Source organism: Malaya genurostris, chromosome 3, assembly GCF_030247185.1.
Source record: "Malaya genurostris strain Urasoe2022 chromosome 3, Malgen_1.1, whole genome shotgun sequence".
Lineage (NCBI taxonomy): Eukaryota > Metazoa > Arthropoda > Insecta > Diptera > Culicidae > Malaya > Malaya genurostris.
The window spans coordinates 214980811-214998322 of record NC_080572.1 but is presented as its reverse complement, the minus strand read 5'-3'; the positions used below and the strand labels follow the sequence as shown (position 1 = coordinate 214998322).

Genomic DNA, 17512 nt, shown 5'->3' with positions numbered 1-17512 from the left:
TGAAGATAAACAACAATAATCTGTCATTTATTTTTATGCTCTTTTGATATGTTTAGTTTACGTTTATGCTTCTAGTTGTGGACGTTTCGTTACTATTTTATTCTAAAACATTCAAGTTTTTCGAAAAGAATGGGTGTAACTGTTCTGCAACCTTATCCGGTAGACAATAAGTCGGGTGCGCAAACAATCGAGTTCCTGGTAAAACGAGTGCTGGCGCTAGGCGCTGTACAAGTTGGTCACTTTTTGGTAGATTGTGAAACCTATACTTCGATCCCACCAACAAAAACCGTTCATATCCTGCATAATTCGGAACAACCTGCATCAGTGTTTTCTATTTTGGATACTGGCACCAAACAAATTCCTCTTGTAACGGATGGACTGTTTGATTTGCTAATGGCTAGAATTTCACCGGTCTACACATCAAAGAAGCAGACAAAAATTGAATCGAAGGGACCTCGGTTCGAGTTTGGAGACTTTTTAATTAAGCTAGGCATCGTCACAATGAGTCAAAATTTCAAAGGTGTCCTGGTGGAAGTTGAATATAGGCCCTGCTTGATAGCGGCAAGCTGTTGGGAACTGATGCGAGAGTTTTTGCAAGGATTTCTGGGCTCGAATGTGTCCAATTCCATTCCGGCATATTTCACCCAAAGGATCAATATCAACCACACCAAAGCAAATGACATTTACCAACCCATTGATACAATCAACCAGTATTTGGAACATTTTACAAACTACCGGAAGCAAACATCGGCTATTACGGCTAGAACGTAGGAAAATCAATTTTTTTTGTGTCAAAATCGATTTGGTCGTTAACATTCAAGAGAAAAAAATATGGGTAAGCTTTTTAATGAAATACTTTTTATTAACGATGACTATCCTGATGACGATTCAGACCCGGATCGTCAGAGCGATTTGATTTTGTTTTGAAAATTAATGAACTCTGTAAGATTTACTTCTTTTGTTCGCTCATGCATATAATAATTTGTTCTTAATAAATAATTTTCTGGTATTGAAACAAACGCTTCGCATCGCACTTCATCCGACACCGTCAAAAATCGCTCACGGTCGAGACGACAAAAAAAAGACAATGACGGCAAAAAAGTGTATTCGAAATGAACGAATACGGTTTACAAAAGCCTGAATTTACTAAATTCAGTTGGTATTGATTGAGCGCTGCAAATTTAGATCAGCAGCAAATGTAATTAATTTTTTTTCCGTGCGAAGTGCTACGTATGCGATTGCACAAGGCAATTCCATCTTACGCAATTTGTGGTCAGAGTGGTAGGTTTCCTTGTAAATCGTTGGTTATCTACGAGAACCAGCTGATTGCATCTCAGTTTTGTGACTAACCAACTCACTACGGTAAATCTTTCACTGAAATTACACAAAAAGACATATTCAACCAAAGACAAGGATAACCGTCGATCAACCGTAACTAGTGAATCCGGTACTGTTTGGAAAATGCGTTCATCATCAAATCAACTAGCAACTGCAATCAATGTACAATCTACAGCAACTAGCAATGAGTCAGACAACGAACAAGGAAAACGAGAAGAAAACGGAAACCACTCACAACAATACATTTAACAAGAATAACAACGACAAACCACGAACAAAGTGCCACACAATCCTCGATGGATGGGAATTGATGATCATTTCCTCCAAAAAAAGGATGTCAACGAGATTGAATATTAAAAAAATTTCTCAATTGGTCATGTAAAGCTTGTGCGCAAATAGGTCTGAATAATTTCTATTAGTTGTCGTATTTTCGAACCCTGGTCTGGAAAGATTATCTGTGTCAGTAGGATCGTAGCACTAGTTCTTTACGTTTATATTCGGCTGCGAAGTCTTTTAAAACAGAAGGTCAAATTACACCAAAGGAATATAATACCATGGTTTGCTTATAATTTCTATTATATGTAGGATGCATACAGTGTTGGTGATTGCCGAAAATTTGACAGAAGCTGCTATATTGCTATCTACATTGTAAACGTTTTCAATCCGGTAGAACATGCTACAAGAACTCGAATCTCTCAATGTATGAACCTTGAGAGAATTTTGCTACATTTCTTCGCTCCACTTCATACTCTGAGTATTTCACGCCCTTAAAAAATGTACAGTCTGATAATGATCGTTACTGTGTGGAATTTCCAAAGAGAGAATCAAAAGTTGACAATCGATGATTCAACTTGATGATTCTCATACTAGGTTACAATATTTCAAAACCTTTGTGTGTAGCATTCACAGACATTTTCATAGACATAACTTATACAAAGGTTATATGCACATAGTTAGAATAAGCGGCAATAGTAAAATGATTCTATCGCAATTATCAACTGCCTGTGTAGAATCGGATCGCGAAACGAGAATAAGCGACCGTTTGTTGCTTCAGAGAGGATCCCCATAGTAGCGTGCTAACCTTTGATTCTCAGAAATGTCATCGAGAGAAATTCGCTCTCGCACTGGTGTCGATTCTATGTTAAATGAGCCATGCCGGGTTTTTGTTATTGCGATGATATCCATCCCTCTTTGATGCCACTGATTCAATCGTGTGAAGAGTTGCCAAGGAGCGTTCTTTGATACGATAAAAGCCATCCTTGGATGCATATATGGTTTGTTTTTTTTTATACACATGTAGTTAACATTAGTTGACACATGCTGTGCACTGCGTTGTCAGTCGTCGCACATGGTTGGGTACATTTTACATGTACATGCCGAAGTCGTATTCTCGTAAAAGCGAAGCCGTGCGCCAGGTTGGTTCCTATTCTTTTCGGCTGTAGTCCGGGAAGAATTTCTAGAAAAAAAGTTATATGCAAACCATTTCATTATTGTTTTTATTGCATGAATTACGTGTCTCTGGTGCAATACCACTGCCAGGAAATAGTGATTCCTCGTCATCGAAGGAACAAATTTTTCTAGTTGATTGCGATGAGTAGTATCCTTTTGTACCTTCAGTTTTCGACGCATAGTACCAAATGTATTCGTAAAAAAGTAATTTCTTGCGTGAAGAGTCCGTAACTTTTGTGTAACGCCGTTTGGGATATGTGAGAGGTTTCCTCAATTTTCTAGCTCTGCATTTTCTGAAACTGATGAAAGATGTAAGTGTGACGCTTGTCATTAGATAGAACAAGTTATTACCGCTGTTATGATTTTTATTTACCCCAAAGCGATTAAAATGATCATGTAGAAAATCGTCTTGGTGTCGAAAATCGTCGCGATATTTTTCATGTTAAATTTGAGTTTCGGAAGGATGAAAGACCATCCGACAGGTACAGGACGATTTGATCTGGCGTGCCGGTGCTCCCGAACCGTCGACGCGAACATAACTGCAGCCGCGTTCCTTGCGTCGATATTGCTCCTGTCATTCGGATGAAATCGTTTGACGTAATCTAATTTCATACCACTGAATATAGGTAGCTACGTTTACGTTTATGTTCGATCCTCGATCTGGAAGGATTCTTAGTGTCAGTAGGATTGTAGCACTAGCCATGCAATGATTCTGTAGGCTATAAATCGGTTGCGAAGTCTGTTGAAACAGAAAGGCCAAATTCCACCAAAGGAATGTAATGCCAGGACTTTGCTTTTTTATGTTTACGTTGACCAGTTGTTCGGTACGAAAATTTGTCGTCAATGCCTGGCTATTCAGTTTCATATTTTTCCCGTTGGCACCACTTCATTATCATCGTATTTCAGTACACTTTCCTGATGATTGTGGGTTAAACTATTATTCATTTTAGTACTACTTTTTGGCAAGAGCCTGCTCTGCGCGATTCACAGCCAATTTAGCATGAACCCATCATCGCGTGGCTCGAGTTCAAGACCATTTCGCCATTACTCCTTGTTTTACTGCTATCTCGTCTAAAATATGTTCTTTGGTGTCCATTTTACTTTTATTAAGGATGTCTTCCGTGATGATCGGTTGAACTAGAAATTGTTCACTGATGATTGGTATTTTTGGTAGCCTCGATAGCACACTCATGTTTTGGGGAATTTAGCAGTAATCATCAGTTGGTTCACGATGTCGGTTAGCGGATTCCATTCCTGAATAGTCTGAAATTGGTTGAATCAATTATGTTGGAATAATACAGTCATCAAGCGCTATTACATTTACCACAGTTTACTTCGCTCTCACAACGATTTGAGCCTTCGTATGGTAGAAAACCGCCGTAATCCGGTTGTTCTACTAAATTATCGGTGTTATTCACCACTTCGAAAAATGTGGTTTGCAGATCCACGTCATGATTAAGGTTGTAAGGATATGTAGTCTGACTATTCCTATCGCATAAAGGTGACGGTTTTAACAGCTCGTGAGCAACGCCATTATTGTCCAAAATCACGACTCCATCAAAATCTTTTTTCAATGCCAAAAGTCGTAGCTTTTTGTGTCCAATGTCAAAAGTATTCAGGAAAAATAATTTGCATACTTTCATTATTCCCGCTTCGACTGGAATATAGTAAATATAGCTAAAATGACGCTTTGAAGTAATTTTCTGTAAAAGAAAAACTATTAATCATGTTTGAGCTAACCTTTTTTCCTGAAAACTTACGCGACAACGTTTCGGTTTGATAATTTTCATGTGACAAGTCAGAAAATTGTTTTGACCATCGAATGAAAGTTTCAACAGATTAACCAGCAATTTTTGGCGAGATTCATCGGACAGTTTAGAATGGCAGAACATTCGACAGTTACATGTAGATTTGATCTGTCGAGGTGGAGCTGCCGAACCGTTCACGCGAATATAGCTCAAACCTTGTTCTTTGCGTCGGCGTTGTTTTTGTCGTTCAGATGAAACTTCCTGACATTCACTAATTTCGTACCGTCGCATATAGTTAGCTACATTTGTATTGACCAGTTGTTCGAAATTACGAAATGTTTGTAATTCTTGAAGTATAGGATATGCTTCGACATTTACCGAGTTATTTCCGTAACGATCGAGACTCAGGTCGCCGATCCTTGCATCATCGATCACTTCATCATCATTCGGTTCCAATTTCAGTGACTGACCTTCATAATGTATCCTCAACGTTGTATCAATGCAATCATCGAATGCATTGATCCAATCTTTCTCTTCCTGATTATCTTCCTTTTTTATCTGTTCCTCTAAAAGGATCCTGTTTAAGCTATTTTCGTTATTGCTCAACGTTTCAAGCTTATTTTCTTCCATTACTTCCTTTTCTACCTTTTCTTCTGACAGCATCTTTGATGTTTCGGGATTTGCTTCCGTAACGTCAAATGTATGTTTCATCCTTTTTGTTGATATCACACTCTCACTTGGTAGAATATCACTATATCCTCTTTTCCTTCGACGGAGTTGCTCTGCGTCTACAGATGATTCTTTTTCAGGGCAATCTGAAATAATTTTATCAAATTAGAGTGATTTCTGCTCAAAATAATAGAAAATTTTTACAACTACTATTATTTTCATGGTGACGGAAATGTGGATAAACCAAATTGTCGCCATAGTTCTGTTGTTCTCGGAGATTCCCACCGTAATATGTTTCGTTAGGGAAAGCGGTTTGTAGATCGTCATCGTCATGATCTGAATTTTGGCCTTCATGCCTGAAATCCACATGAACTTGTTCCTTCAGCTCATGGGCAGTGCCATTTTCATCCAAAACAATCACATCAGGATAGTCTTTCCTCATTGCTAAAAGGCGCATCTTTTTGTCTCCAACGTCAAATGTGTTCATGAAGAATTGTTTACAAACTTTCATCACTCCGGCTTCGACTGGCATGTAATAAGCATAGCTAAATTGGCGTCTCGAGAATGCTCGCTAGAAAGAAATATGTTCGTTACTGCTGATGAGTGCATAATGACGTAATTGTTCTGAGATCTTACGGTTTGCCGCTTCGTTGCCATAATTTTCATGTGGCAAGCCAGGAAATGATTCTGACCATCGAATGAAAGCTTCAGCAAGTTGTCCAGCAACTTTTGTCGAGATTCGTTCTGGATTTTAACATTGCAAAACCTTCGGCAACTGCAGGCAGGCTTAATTTGTCGAGGTGGAGCTTTTGAACCGTCGGTGCGAATATAACTCCAACCGCGTTCTCTGCGTCGACGTTGCTCTTGTCGTTTAGACGAACTTTTCTGATGTTCACTGATTTCATACCGTTGCATATAATTAGCTACATTTTCGTCAACCAATTGTTCTGTACTGTAATTTGTCTGTAGCTCCTGAAGCATTGGGTATGCTTCCGTCATAATGTTCGGTTCTTCTTTCAATATTCTGGCTTCGTAATTATCACTATTTAATGCACCAAGCTGTTGATTTATATTATCAAATACTTCATCGTCGAATTTTTCCAATTTTATTTTTATGTTTTGGTGGACCATTGCTGTTTCTTCAACACCACTTTCCAGTTCATTTGTTTCTTGATTATCTTCCGTCTTAAACGGCTTTTCCAGAGCAAACTCATCAAAAATATACTCACCAGCACTTTTTTTCGCTATCAGGCCTGGCAATTTTTCATTTTGAATATCAAAGGTGTTCAAAAACATTTCTTTACAGACTTCAACCATGCCATAGTTTGCCGGAAGAAAGTAAACGTATTGACATGGGGAATTAGAATTCCGATTGGATATTTTTAGTTGGAAGTGACTTGCAAGGAAACGATTCTGATTTGAAGCAGAGAGTTTTAGCAATTCATCGAGTATCTTTTGACGCGATTTGGTTGGAAACTTTTCAAAACACAATAACCGACAAGAGCAGGCTGGCTTAAGATGTCTTGCCGGGACTTCCAATCCATTAGCACGAATAAAACTGTACCCACGTGTTTCACGCCAATGTTGAACAGATTTATTCAAAATTCTTTCCTCATTGCTGTGGCACTCATTGATTTCATATCCTTGTAAATGTTCCAAATCTAATTTAATATCGCTAATAGAGTAGGTCACCTCAGTATCTTCAATTTCATACTTTCTCGGCAACTCTAACTTCTCATCGGACAACTGCTGTTCTGTAGCATTTGATATGCAAATATCTTCTTCACAGATATTGTCTGAGGTGATGTAGTCCTGGACTTTTCTTCTCCTTTTTCGAGGGCTTACATCCTCAATTTCCTTGTCGGCAGCCAACATTCGTATTTTTTTATCACTAATGTCGAATGTGCTCATAAACATTGGTTTGCAAACTTTTATCGGACCATTAGCTGTGGGAAAGAAGTACGATCGACTAACGGACCGTCTCGAGTCTTGAATCTACAATGCGAATGTTAGTATGATCGTTTTTTCACTTAGTGTTTATACCCTTACCCTTTGTCTAATCGGGATGAAAATTTGCATATGGTTGGATATAAATTGTTTTTGGCCATCACGAGATAGGTTCAGTAAATTCTCGAAGAGTTTTTGGCGATATTGATTCGAGATTTTTTCGTAGCATTTCCTATTGCAAGCGCATGGAGATTTGAGCTGTCGTCCTGTGAAGTCGTTCATTGACCCTAGAACTGATTTGTCGAAACTCTTAGTTTCGTAACTATTAAAATATTCAGAAATGAACACATCTTCTAATTTATCCATTTGAATTTTCAACTAATTAGCAATACTACTTGGATTTCTGATGATACACTTGTACATAAGCCCATAAGTATATAACACTTTCTTTTTTCTGTCATTTTTATGTTGTACACTGTGAATTAGACGAACAAATACACGGTCAAAATAAATTCGGTTATTCAATTCAAGATAACACTAACACTCGGTTATTCAATTCAAGATAACACTAAGAACGTTTCCATTAGAGTAAATTCAGCAGCTGGCAGATTTATTTGGGAGATCTATAATAGAGGTGAAACTAAAACAAACCTATTCGTTTTAGGTTTATTTATTCAAACATTCCTACTGTCAAATTTCAAACTAATATACGCTACCGTTCTGTTTTTGAGGGCATGATCAGGAGAGTTATTGTTCTAGATGCGTAATTTATGTCAATTTTAGAATTTAAACCTGGAAATTATAACAAAAATAACTGACAGCCCCAGCAGCGTTTTACTCGTGTTTCAAATATAGAAAAAAAAGAACGGCAGCGTATACCAGTTTTAAATTTGACAGTTGAACTGTTCGAATTAAAAAAAAAATAAAACGGTTTGCTGGGAATATGATTGTTTCAGTTCTATTATACTGCTGTTCTACGCATAATTGTCCCATGTATATATATGAAATCCTGAAACATGAGTAAACGCCGCTGGGCCGGCAGTATCTTTTGTTATAATTTCCAGATTTAAATTTTGAACTTGACATGAATTATACATATAGAACTAAAACACTCTTGAACATGCCCTTAGTATTGGTCGTTTTACAGTTGTTCCGTTTAATTTTCTTAAAACGGTCAATAAGCCACCAGTCAACTTTCATTTTGAAGAAAAAAACGGTACTCATCACTGAGAGTAAGTTATAACATTAAAAAAAAAATGAAAAGATTTGTCTCCCGTCTCATTTTAAACCAACATTGGCACGTTGAACTTAGTTTTTACATTACCCGCATAATTAAAAATGCTAACTGGTATGGTCTGAGCTATATACCAAACTGTTGTGTTGTGGTAAACGTATTTTTATTGTATATTTTTTATTCAACGATAAACATGTTTTATACTACTACAAAGTATTGTCTTCAGATGATACAATTTATTGTAGAAGTATAGTATATGGTTATTGTATGATAAGCTGTATTAGGAAAAAAATCTGGTAAGAATTCACGACGGCTAATATCGTTGTAGTGTAGATTTGTATGGTTTTATTTTATATTAACCCAACCACCCACTGAAATAAATGAACGAATCCTAATGTTTTATTTTGTGTAAGTCTTGGTAATTGGCATTCCTTTTGTAGAATTTGACCTACTGTTTCAAAAGACGTCGCAATCGATTCATAGGATACAGAACTATTTCATCGATGGTGCTACGATATTACTGACACAAAGAATCCTTCCAGCTCGAACGTACGGTAACTGGCTTTTCCATGTCCAATCATTAAGCCATATATCTCCATCGTGTTGGTTCATCATGCCGTTTGGAAATGTGTCGAGAATCTTGATGTCAGATCTCAACTGTTGAATTATTTGCATGCCTAAGAAAGACTATCCAACTACCCCGCGATTGTGTTCTATTTATGATTTTTTGTCATTTATTAAAAGCAGCTGGAGTTTGAATTTAATGACTGCCTTTTTCCAGTTTGAAGCCTATCATCCACTTCCATGAGAGCCAATAGTTAAGTAATTGAATGGATAAATGATCAAAGAAGTTAAGGAGTCGAAGTAAAATAATTCACACAAAAACATGAATACATGTTGATTTCTAATAACTGTAATAGGCTTTCGTATTGATATAAATTAAAAGAAAAACGTTCCAATACATTCATAATTTTATTGAATTCTCGCGTTGCTGGATTCGCCTTCTACTTCCTCCAGCGTTCTGTAAGTCAGGTACGGCCAAGGCTCATTTATATCTGCTCAAAGCCATAATCTGTTTACCAATGTTCGGTTGGCATTATTCTCATACGGGCATATATTATAAATTGGAGCAATCGTTATTTAAAACTAGTTGTAAAACCTGTGGAATTCTCTGTGATGGTATTTGTGTCTCTGTATCTCTCTCTCAAACGTTCGGTGTTTGCTAGTAGGTTCTATTAAATGTCCTTCAAATCCGCTGGTAGTTCTGACTTGGGATGTTTGTTTTCAAAATGCTGCTTGTAGGTTTTTGGGTCAGGCATCTGCGATTTACAAATGGCACACGAAAATACCAACGCTTTTTGAGCTGCCTTCATCTGATCACTTAAGCCGTGTCCTTGCTGTTTTTTCAATTTGGCCGCCTTTTCTTGTGCTTTTTGTTGTGATTGAATTTTCTGGTGTCCGCGAGCCATTTTACTAGAGGTTAGCGTAGTGCGAAAAAGTGAAATTTGAACACTGATGGGAAGAGATTTTGTGGAATGAATAACTTACGTCTTCAAAAATTATTATAGAAAATCTGTGCAATTAAACGATTGGTTACAAACGATTCGTCACCCCTTTTGCTTTGATTGTTTTCAAGTTGTCTGGGTACCAGAGATGCCAGATTTAAAAAAAATCGAACCAGAGTTCTTGCTATAAAAAGAGGCGCGTACAGAGTAAAGACAAAAAGAACCAATAGCGGCCCTAACACGAGTCATTAGCGGCCCTTACACGAGCATTAAACATGTCATTTTTAATGTAACTAAGTAATGATGTATTTCAAATTTGTTAGAAATCTCGTCATTAGTACACCATTACACGTTCATTAAAATGATATTATTTTATAGTAATGACATTTTTAATGACTCGTGTAAGGGTCGCTATTAAAAAAGTCATTAGTAAAAAAATAATATCATTTTAATGAACGTGTAATGGTGCACTAATGACGAAATTTCTAACAAATTCGAAATATATCATTAGCGGCCCTTACACGAGTCATTAAAAATGTCATTAATAAAAAATAATATCATTTTAATGAACGTGTAATGGTGCACTAATGACGAAATTTCAAACAAATTTGAATTACATCATTTAAAATGACATTTTTAATGCTCGTGTAAGGGCCGCTAATCGAACCATCAAAGGGGCAGTGATCGAGCAGTGTAAACAGACAATACTTTGCGACTGAAAAATTCTAGAGAAGTTTTGTTATTGCTTTAAAAAATATGGGATTTAATAAATTGAAAATGTGCAATATACACGATTTGTTGTAACATAGATACCGACCCATTATATGCAATTATTATTTTATTGTTTAGGAATCGAATATTGAATCGAAACGAATCGAAGAGCGTGAAAACAGAACCAATAATCGAAAATTTTAAAATCTCAGATCAACAGTCATTTGAAATTCATAAAAATCGCCATGAATTCGATTACCAGAGCAAATCATGCGTTTTGTTGTGATAACGGCCAATGAGCAGCACCCTTCATATAGCCAATTTTGAAAGAGATTGTAGTCGAGCTATGAAAAATAGAGTATTAATTTTAGCACCAGACGAAAGAGAAATTTTTTCTATCGTTTACTATTATGACTAACTCGAGAAACGAGTCTTTTGGAATTCTTCTTCAAAGTGATTGTTGATAGATGCCTTATGGGTCGTTATCACAAAAAACGCGAGAAATAACAAAAACATCGCTCAGTGACTGGGGTACGGCAAAAGTTTGTTGAGATTCGAAACGCCAAGTGTTTGGCAATCATCTCGGCAAACATTATAACATATGAAATTCTCGGTATTTTTCATTTGACAGATAATTTGCATTTACCGAGAATTTCGGTATAGAGAAGACTATAAATTACCAAGATCTTTGTCGCTTTTGGATAGAAATTATCCAAATTAAATTTTAATATTCCAGTTAAAACTCGTTATCATAGATTTATTAATTTCAACATTATGGTAGTGGTTGAACTGATAGGTTCGGATATGTAAAAACAAAATCAGATGATGAAAATACTGTGAAGCATTGCTTTTGCTTGTAAAACCAGTAATTTACAAAACAGAATATCAGTATAACATTTTCAATTTGGATTGGTATTTTGGAAAAGACAATCTTTGCCGAAATTTCAGTGAAATATCGCTTCACCGTTCGTTTTTGCCTCTTTTTTTCGCCGAGATCAAAATTAAGTTTTGGGTGTGTATATTATAGACTTTGCTTGGGACAGAGCGACGAAATTTGATTACATTTTGAAAATCCGAAACGCAAAAAAAAAATTATTAACAATTAATACCGTCCGCTGTTATAAACTAATGATCAAATTGAACAACGCATTAAAAACGATCAGAATGGGTTCGAAGAACCGCTCCTGCACGTTCAGACAAAATGGTCAAGGAAACAATTTCTATGTTTGATTAGAAACTTCTACCATGGTGGCTTTTGGTTATCACCTCTTGTCATCGATGGTACACACAGTGGCTAAGCAACTCTTCCAAACTTTCGAGAATGTGCGAAAATGGCTCGATGGATGGTGAAGATTTCTTTCGAGATTGTATCCATCAAGAAATAGACAAAACGTACTGAGAACAAGGACCAATAGGGTAACTGAGATATTTTTTCCATTCTAATATATTTTGCTCCGGCGTACATATATCTGGATGTAATCAAAAATAAGTACATCTCAAGCTATTGCAATCTCAATTGGTCCTGAAGATTAAAGAAGTAGAAACACACGGGCGATCGTCCTAATGCTATATATCAATAGTTTAGGATTGATGTAATGAATTTGTTACAGATATCTGCGTAATGATTTACCGTTTATTGGACATAACATATATTATAGTGTTGTAAATTTTGCTACAATTGAAACTGCTCATTTGCTTTTATGTTGCTGAGAGCAAGAGAAATATCGAAAATCGTAATGCAAAGGAAATCGTATTTGTATAATTACATTTTCCAGTTAATATCTTATTACCGCAAAATTTGTTGAACATATTATTCCAGCAGTCATTACAAACGTCTAATTTTACGATGCGGAATTGGATCTTCCGTTTGTATTTACTGTTGCATATTATGAATAAAATAAAACATATTTCATCTCCTTTACTTTAGCCATCGAAAACGATTTTGCAGTTCACCGTTGACTCAAAAGTTCCGTTATACGTCTTTTAGATCCGCAGGAAGCTCGGATTTGGGATGCTTGTTCTCGAAATGTTGTTTATAGGTTTTGGGATCCGGCATTTGAGACTGATAAAAGAGCAAAAAAGTGGTAAAATTGTAAATAGTGCATTCGCAACATTGACGAGCAGCAATATGAAACCATTGGAACATTCTAACCTACACCAATAGTAGAAAAGGAAATTACCTTACACACAGCACAAGAAAATACGAGTGCTTTTTGAGCTGCCTTCATCTGATCACTTAGTCCATGACCCTGTTGCTTTTTCATCTTAGCTGCCTTCTCCTGGGCTTTTTGCTGCGATTGAATTTTTTGATGTCCTCGGGCCATTTGTCTGTAAAATAAAATAGCTACCTTCAAGACCTATTGCTAAGAAAATTCGTCAATGATATTGTCTCGCACATGGAGTCGAATTCACATCATGTTTCAAAAACTATAAAATTACTAAATGATAATATTTTCGAAAACTATATTCAGTCTGATCCCAAACTCATAAATAAAAATTCATACCGCAAACTAAGTACTATTTTCTTACCTTAACACAAAAATATGCAAGATTTAAAAGCAGTTCGGCAGGTGTAAGTATTATTTTGATTGTGAAGAATTAGAGGAAAGCGATCGTGTTTGTAGGAGGAAAGATTTCTATTTACGAATGTTAGAAAATTTATGACATTCATGAATTTAGCTTTGATCTCGTCAGATGTCGTGTTGGCAGAGATGCCAGGTAAAAATTTTAAATATCTGCAGACAGGGTTGCAAAAGTCTGTATATCCGAAAAAACTGCAGTTAGCAAGTATGTCTTTATTTCTGTATAAAGTATGATACACTTAATTGACTTGGCGAGCAAAAAAAAGTCGAAGCAATTTCAAAAGTCTGTAAATTTTGACGAAAGTCTGCGAAGAACTAGATTTTCAAATGTCTGCAAAAGTCTGCACAACAAAAAATGTCTGCAGCACTATGTACGAAATCTGCAGATTTATAGACAAATCTGCAGATCTGGCATCTCTGCGAGTTGGTAGCCGCATTTCGAACTGATGCATTATACAACCCATCTCGCACAATCACACTGAAATAAAAATCTTATATATATATTCATTCGACTTGCCATTTGAATCGAAGGCATCGAGTAATTGGTAGAAGCAGAGATGCCAGATTTGCAGATTTGTCTGTAAATCTGCAGATTACGTACATAGTGCTGCAGACATTTTTTGTTGTGCAGACTTTTGAAAATTAAGTTTTTCGCAGACTTTCGTCAAAATTTACAGACTTTTGAAATTGTCGCGACCTTTTTTTTTGCTCACCAAGTCAGTTTAGCGTATCATACTTTATAGAGAAATTGCTGCCAGCAAGACATATTTGCTGACTGCAGATTTTTTCGGATATACAGACTTTTGCAACCCTCTCAGAAGACATTTGAAATTTTTTCCTGGCATCTCTGGGTAGAAGTCGTGGAAACTTTTAATCTTTATTAAAAATGTACATGAAGTCTTAATCTGCGTAACCATGATGAAATCGATAAGAATATCGCATACAATTCACATGAAAACCCATTTGAACCTATCACATTACTCAGTTTATATTCATTGGACGTGTCATATGGATCGCACATAGATGATATTTCATAAAATACATGAATCAATTTATAATCTTAAATAGAAGTGCACTTAATAACTAAATAATGTAAATAATAAATCTTCAGTTCGCTTTTATACCTCATCTGAAACAGTTCGTATTGTATAACAGTTCGGCTGAAAAGTTCGTATCGTTTAATAGAAACACACATTTTTTTGCCAAAATTCGTTTTTATTATTCAACATAATTGCCATCAGAGGCGATACAGCGATTATAGCGATCTTCCAACTTTTCGATACCATTTTTGTAGTACGATTTGTCCTTTGCTTCAAAATAGGCCTCAGTTTCAGCGATTACCTCTTCATTGCTTCTAAATTTTTTACCAGCGAGCATTCTCTTGAGGTCTGAGAACAGGAAAAAGTCACTGGGGGCCAAATCTGGAGAATACGGTGGATGAGGGAGCAATTCGAAGCCCAATTCGTTCAATTTCAGCTTGGTTTTCATCGACTTGTGACACGGTGCATTGTCTTGATGAAACAAAACTTTTTTCTTCTTCAAATGAGGCCGTTTTTTTGAAATTTCGTCCTTCAAACGCTTTAATAACGCTATATAATAGTCACTGTTGATGGTTTTTCCCATTTCAAGGTAGTCGATGAAAATTATACCATGCGAATCCCAAAATACAGACGCCATAACCTTACCGGCCGATTGTTGAGTCTTTCCACGCTTTGGGTTCGGTTCATCGCGTGCAGTCCACTCAGCTGACTGTCGATTGCACTCCGGAGTGAAGTGATGGAGCCATGTTTCGTCCATTGTTATATATCGACGAAAAAAATTGGTTTTATTTCGAACAAACACTGCTCAGAATCATCAATTCGTTGTTGTTTTTGATCGATTGTGAGCTCACGCGGCACCCATTTTGCACAAAGCTTCTCATATCCAAATATTCGTGAATAATATGTCCAACACGTTCCTTTGATATCTTTAGGGTGTCAGCTATCTCGATCAACTTCACTTTACGGTCATTGAAAATCATTTTGTGGATTTTTTTCACGTTTTCATCGGTAACAGCCTCTTTTGGACGTCCACTGCGTTCATCGTCTTCGATGCTCATATGACCATAACGAAATTTTGCAAGTCTGGATAACACTCATCAAGCCATTTTTTGGTATCGGCGGCACTTTTTTTCATCAAAAAGTAGTGTTTCATCAACACACGAAATTCCTTTTTTTCCATTTTTTTCACAATAACAAAAGTAGCTTCACTCAATATGCAATATCTCACAAACTAATAATCAGACAGCTGTCAAATTTATACACGTATCTTTTGAAGGTTGGTACTAACTGAAAATGGTATGGATTTAATTCTAGTGGCGCCCTCTCATAGAAACGATACGAACTTTTCAGCCGATCTGTTAGGCTTACTACACAATACAACAGAAACGAAAAACAGTATAGTGTGGTGAACAATAAGACGATTCGAAATGAACAAATCGAACGCAGAAAGGAAACTCGCGCGGCCTTTTGGCTACCTGGACGGCCGTGGCCACCAGACGGCTACCAAAATTGATTCAGTGACTGCTGTCAAATCCAATTTGGCAAAACATAGTCGCCTGTATCTTAGTTAGCCGAGCGTTTTCATCTTTTCACCTTCGCTGAAAATGTCAAAGATTTCGATGTGAAGAAATCCTGGTGAATACAGTTGTATCGTTTGAGGTGTATGTCTGGCAGAGGTGAGGCAGTTGGTCACCAGAATGGCTGCTGTCGGAATCCTCCATTTTTTATTACAATTCCAAATTGCAAAAACACCACCACTTCTGTCAACTTTAACTAAGAAAGTGATATTTTGCCCGCTGGCAGCGTTAAGTCAGCCGTCTGACAGCCATGCGTATGCGGGAAGTGGTGATTCCGTTATTGATTTTAAATTGTGTCACATTCGATTTTCGTTATTAGAAACAGAAAATTTTCTTAAGCAACAAATGCAAATCGACCTAAAGGAAATTACTGAGATTCAGCTCAATAAAGCAACATAAAATTTAAGTTATGCTATTTTAACTAACGCTTTTGTTTGTTTTAAACATAAATTTTTGTTTGTTTTAAGAAATAGTTATTAACAATAATATGCGGCAATCATAATTATTAGCAATCACAGTGAGTAGGGTAACAGAGGTATTTTGGTCACTTCATATATTTTGGCCCACTTAACAAACTTTATCGATTATATCGGATTTTATCGATGTTAAGTAACCTATGTTGCATCAATTTGAAGCTAATCACATTAAATTACCTATTGCGGAAGGGTTTTTCAAAGATATTGCAACATTTGGTGGATATTTTTACAAAGTGGGCCAAAATAAAATCAATTTTAAAGTCCAAAATAAAATCAGTTCTAAAGGCCAAAATACCTCTGTTACCCCACGTAAAAAATTTCCTCCTCACTATGTAGTCTTAATTAGTTTAGACTTAGTTTCGGCAGCATCAGTGAACTTTTTTTTAGCTCTCGCTTCAACAAAAATGAAAGTAAGGTTATACTGGAAACCGATATATCGTTTTGTAATGTTTTTAATACCCTTTCAAATGGTATCATGTTTTTAGAAATAGGATGTAAGTTGATCCGCGTTACCTGTATTACTTTACAAGAACTGAAATTTACTCACCAGTGCCGAAAAAGGAACAAATGTTCTCCTGTGATAACACAAAAATATCTGAAATTACGTCGATAAATGGGTGACCTAATGCTTCACCAAGAACACTATAGATGTCGCCACTGCGCATTACTTCGGCCTTTTCAGAAAAACCACTCGACCAACCTGCCCTTTCGGGCAACCAGCCCAGGTCTCTCCTACTATTGAAAAAATGGTTTGACAACCTATGTTTTCACGAATCAATCACAGTATGCCATAAAGATATCATTCGTTTGATTTCTCTCAAACGGCCGACGGTTTCGATCGTTGCATCACACCTCATATTTCACTCAGTAGCAGTTCTGTTTTGATCAGCGTAGCCAGAATTCATGTCATGCACTGGGATGCCAAATGTTTAAAAATAAAATCTGTGCATTTCGGTATAAAAACCCTGGCAAAATCTGGCATCAAAAAAGGCTTATTTATTTCTTTACGTTTTGTTTCTGATTCGTCCGTACATAAAAAGCTCGCATATTAACAATCTAACGCAGAACTGTTAATTTTAAAACGCAAGATAACCTATTTTCTTTTGTTTCATGTTTGATTTTATAATATGACATGTTGATCAATATCGAGATCTAGAATTTGTTTCGATTCAGGTGAGGTTATTTTGAACACTAGAAGTATAAATTAAAAAAAAAAGAAACGGTAAACAGTTATTT

General features: G+C 36.4%; 4 protein-coding genes across 7 annotated transcripts; 1 reads left to right on the top strand and 3 right to left on the bottom strand.

Annotated features, from left to right (window-relative positions):
• Nucleotides 1-53: 53 nt before the first annotated feature.
• Nucleotides 54-848, top strand: LOC131435994 (mediator of RNA polymerase II transcription subunit 20). The gene has a single exon (XM_058604348.1). The coding sequence runs from the start codon at nucleotides 130-132 to the stop codon at nucleotides 769-771; it is 642 nt and encodes a 213-aa protein (XP_058460331.1). The 5' UTR covers nucleotides 54-129; the 3' UTR covers nucleotides 772-848.
• Nucleotides 849-2597: 1749 nt separating this feature from the next.
• Nucleotides 2598-7579, bottom strand: LOC131436562 (uncharacterized). 4 transcript variants are annotated; one of them, XM_058605350.1, is made up of 8 exons: nucleotides 7254-7579; nucleotides 5841-7199; nucleotides 5409-5775; nucleotides 4548-5350; nucleotides 4106-4490; nucleotides 3139-4050; nucleotides 2851-3086; nucleotides 2598-2794 (listed from the first exon to the last, which is right to left on the bottom strand). In XM_058605350.1, exons 1-6 carry the CDS (start codon nucleotides 7515-7517, stop codon nucleotides 3992-3994), a joined length of 3237 nt encoding a protein of 1078 aa, XP_058461333.1. In that variant the 5' UTR covers nucleotides 7518-7579; the 3' UTR covers nucleotides 2598-2794; nucleotides 2851-3086; nucleotides 3139-3991. The 4 variants fall into 4 exon arrangements, with proteins under 4 accessions (XP_058461333.1, XP_058461336.1, XP_058461334.1 ...); XM_058605353.1 differs by having other exon boundaries at nucleotides 4112-4490; XM_058605351.1 differs by having other exon boundaries at nucleotides 5412-5775.
• A 1759-nt stretch (nucleotides 7580-9338) lies between these two features.
• Nucleotides 9339-10057, bottom strand: LOC131436227 (zinc finger protein 706-like). The gene is made up of 2 exons (XM_058604846.1): nucleotides 9934-10057; nucleotides 9339-9858 (listed from the first exon to the last, which is right to left on the bottom strand). Exon 2 carries the CDS (start codon nucleotides 9852-9854, stop codon nucleotides 9621-9623), a length of 234 nt encoding a protein of 77 aa, XP_058460829.1. The 5' UTR covers nucleotides 9855-9858; nucleotides 9934-10057; the 3' UTR covers nucleotides 9339-9620.
• A 2144-nt stretch (nucleotides 10058-12201) lies between these two features.
• On the bottom strand, nucleotides 12202-13290 carry LOC131438547 (zinc finger protein 706-like). The gene is made up of 3 exons (XM_058608648.1): nucleotides 13131-13290; nucleotides 12782-12929; nucleotides 12202-12663 (listed from the first exon to the last, which is right to left on the bottom strand). Exons 2-3 carry the CDS (start codon nucleotides 12923-12925, stop codon nucleotides 12574-12576), a joined length of 234 nt encoding a protein of 77 aa, XP_058464631.1. The 5' UTR covers nucleotides 12926-12929; nucleotides 13131-13290; the 3' UTR covers nucleotides 12202-12573.
• Between the last annotated feature and the right edge of the window lie 4222 nt (nucleotides 13291-17512).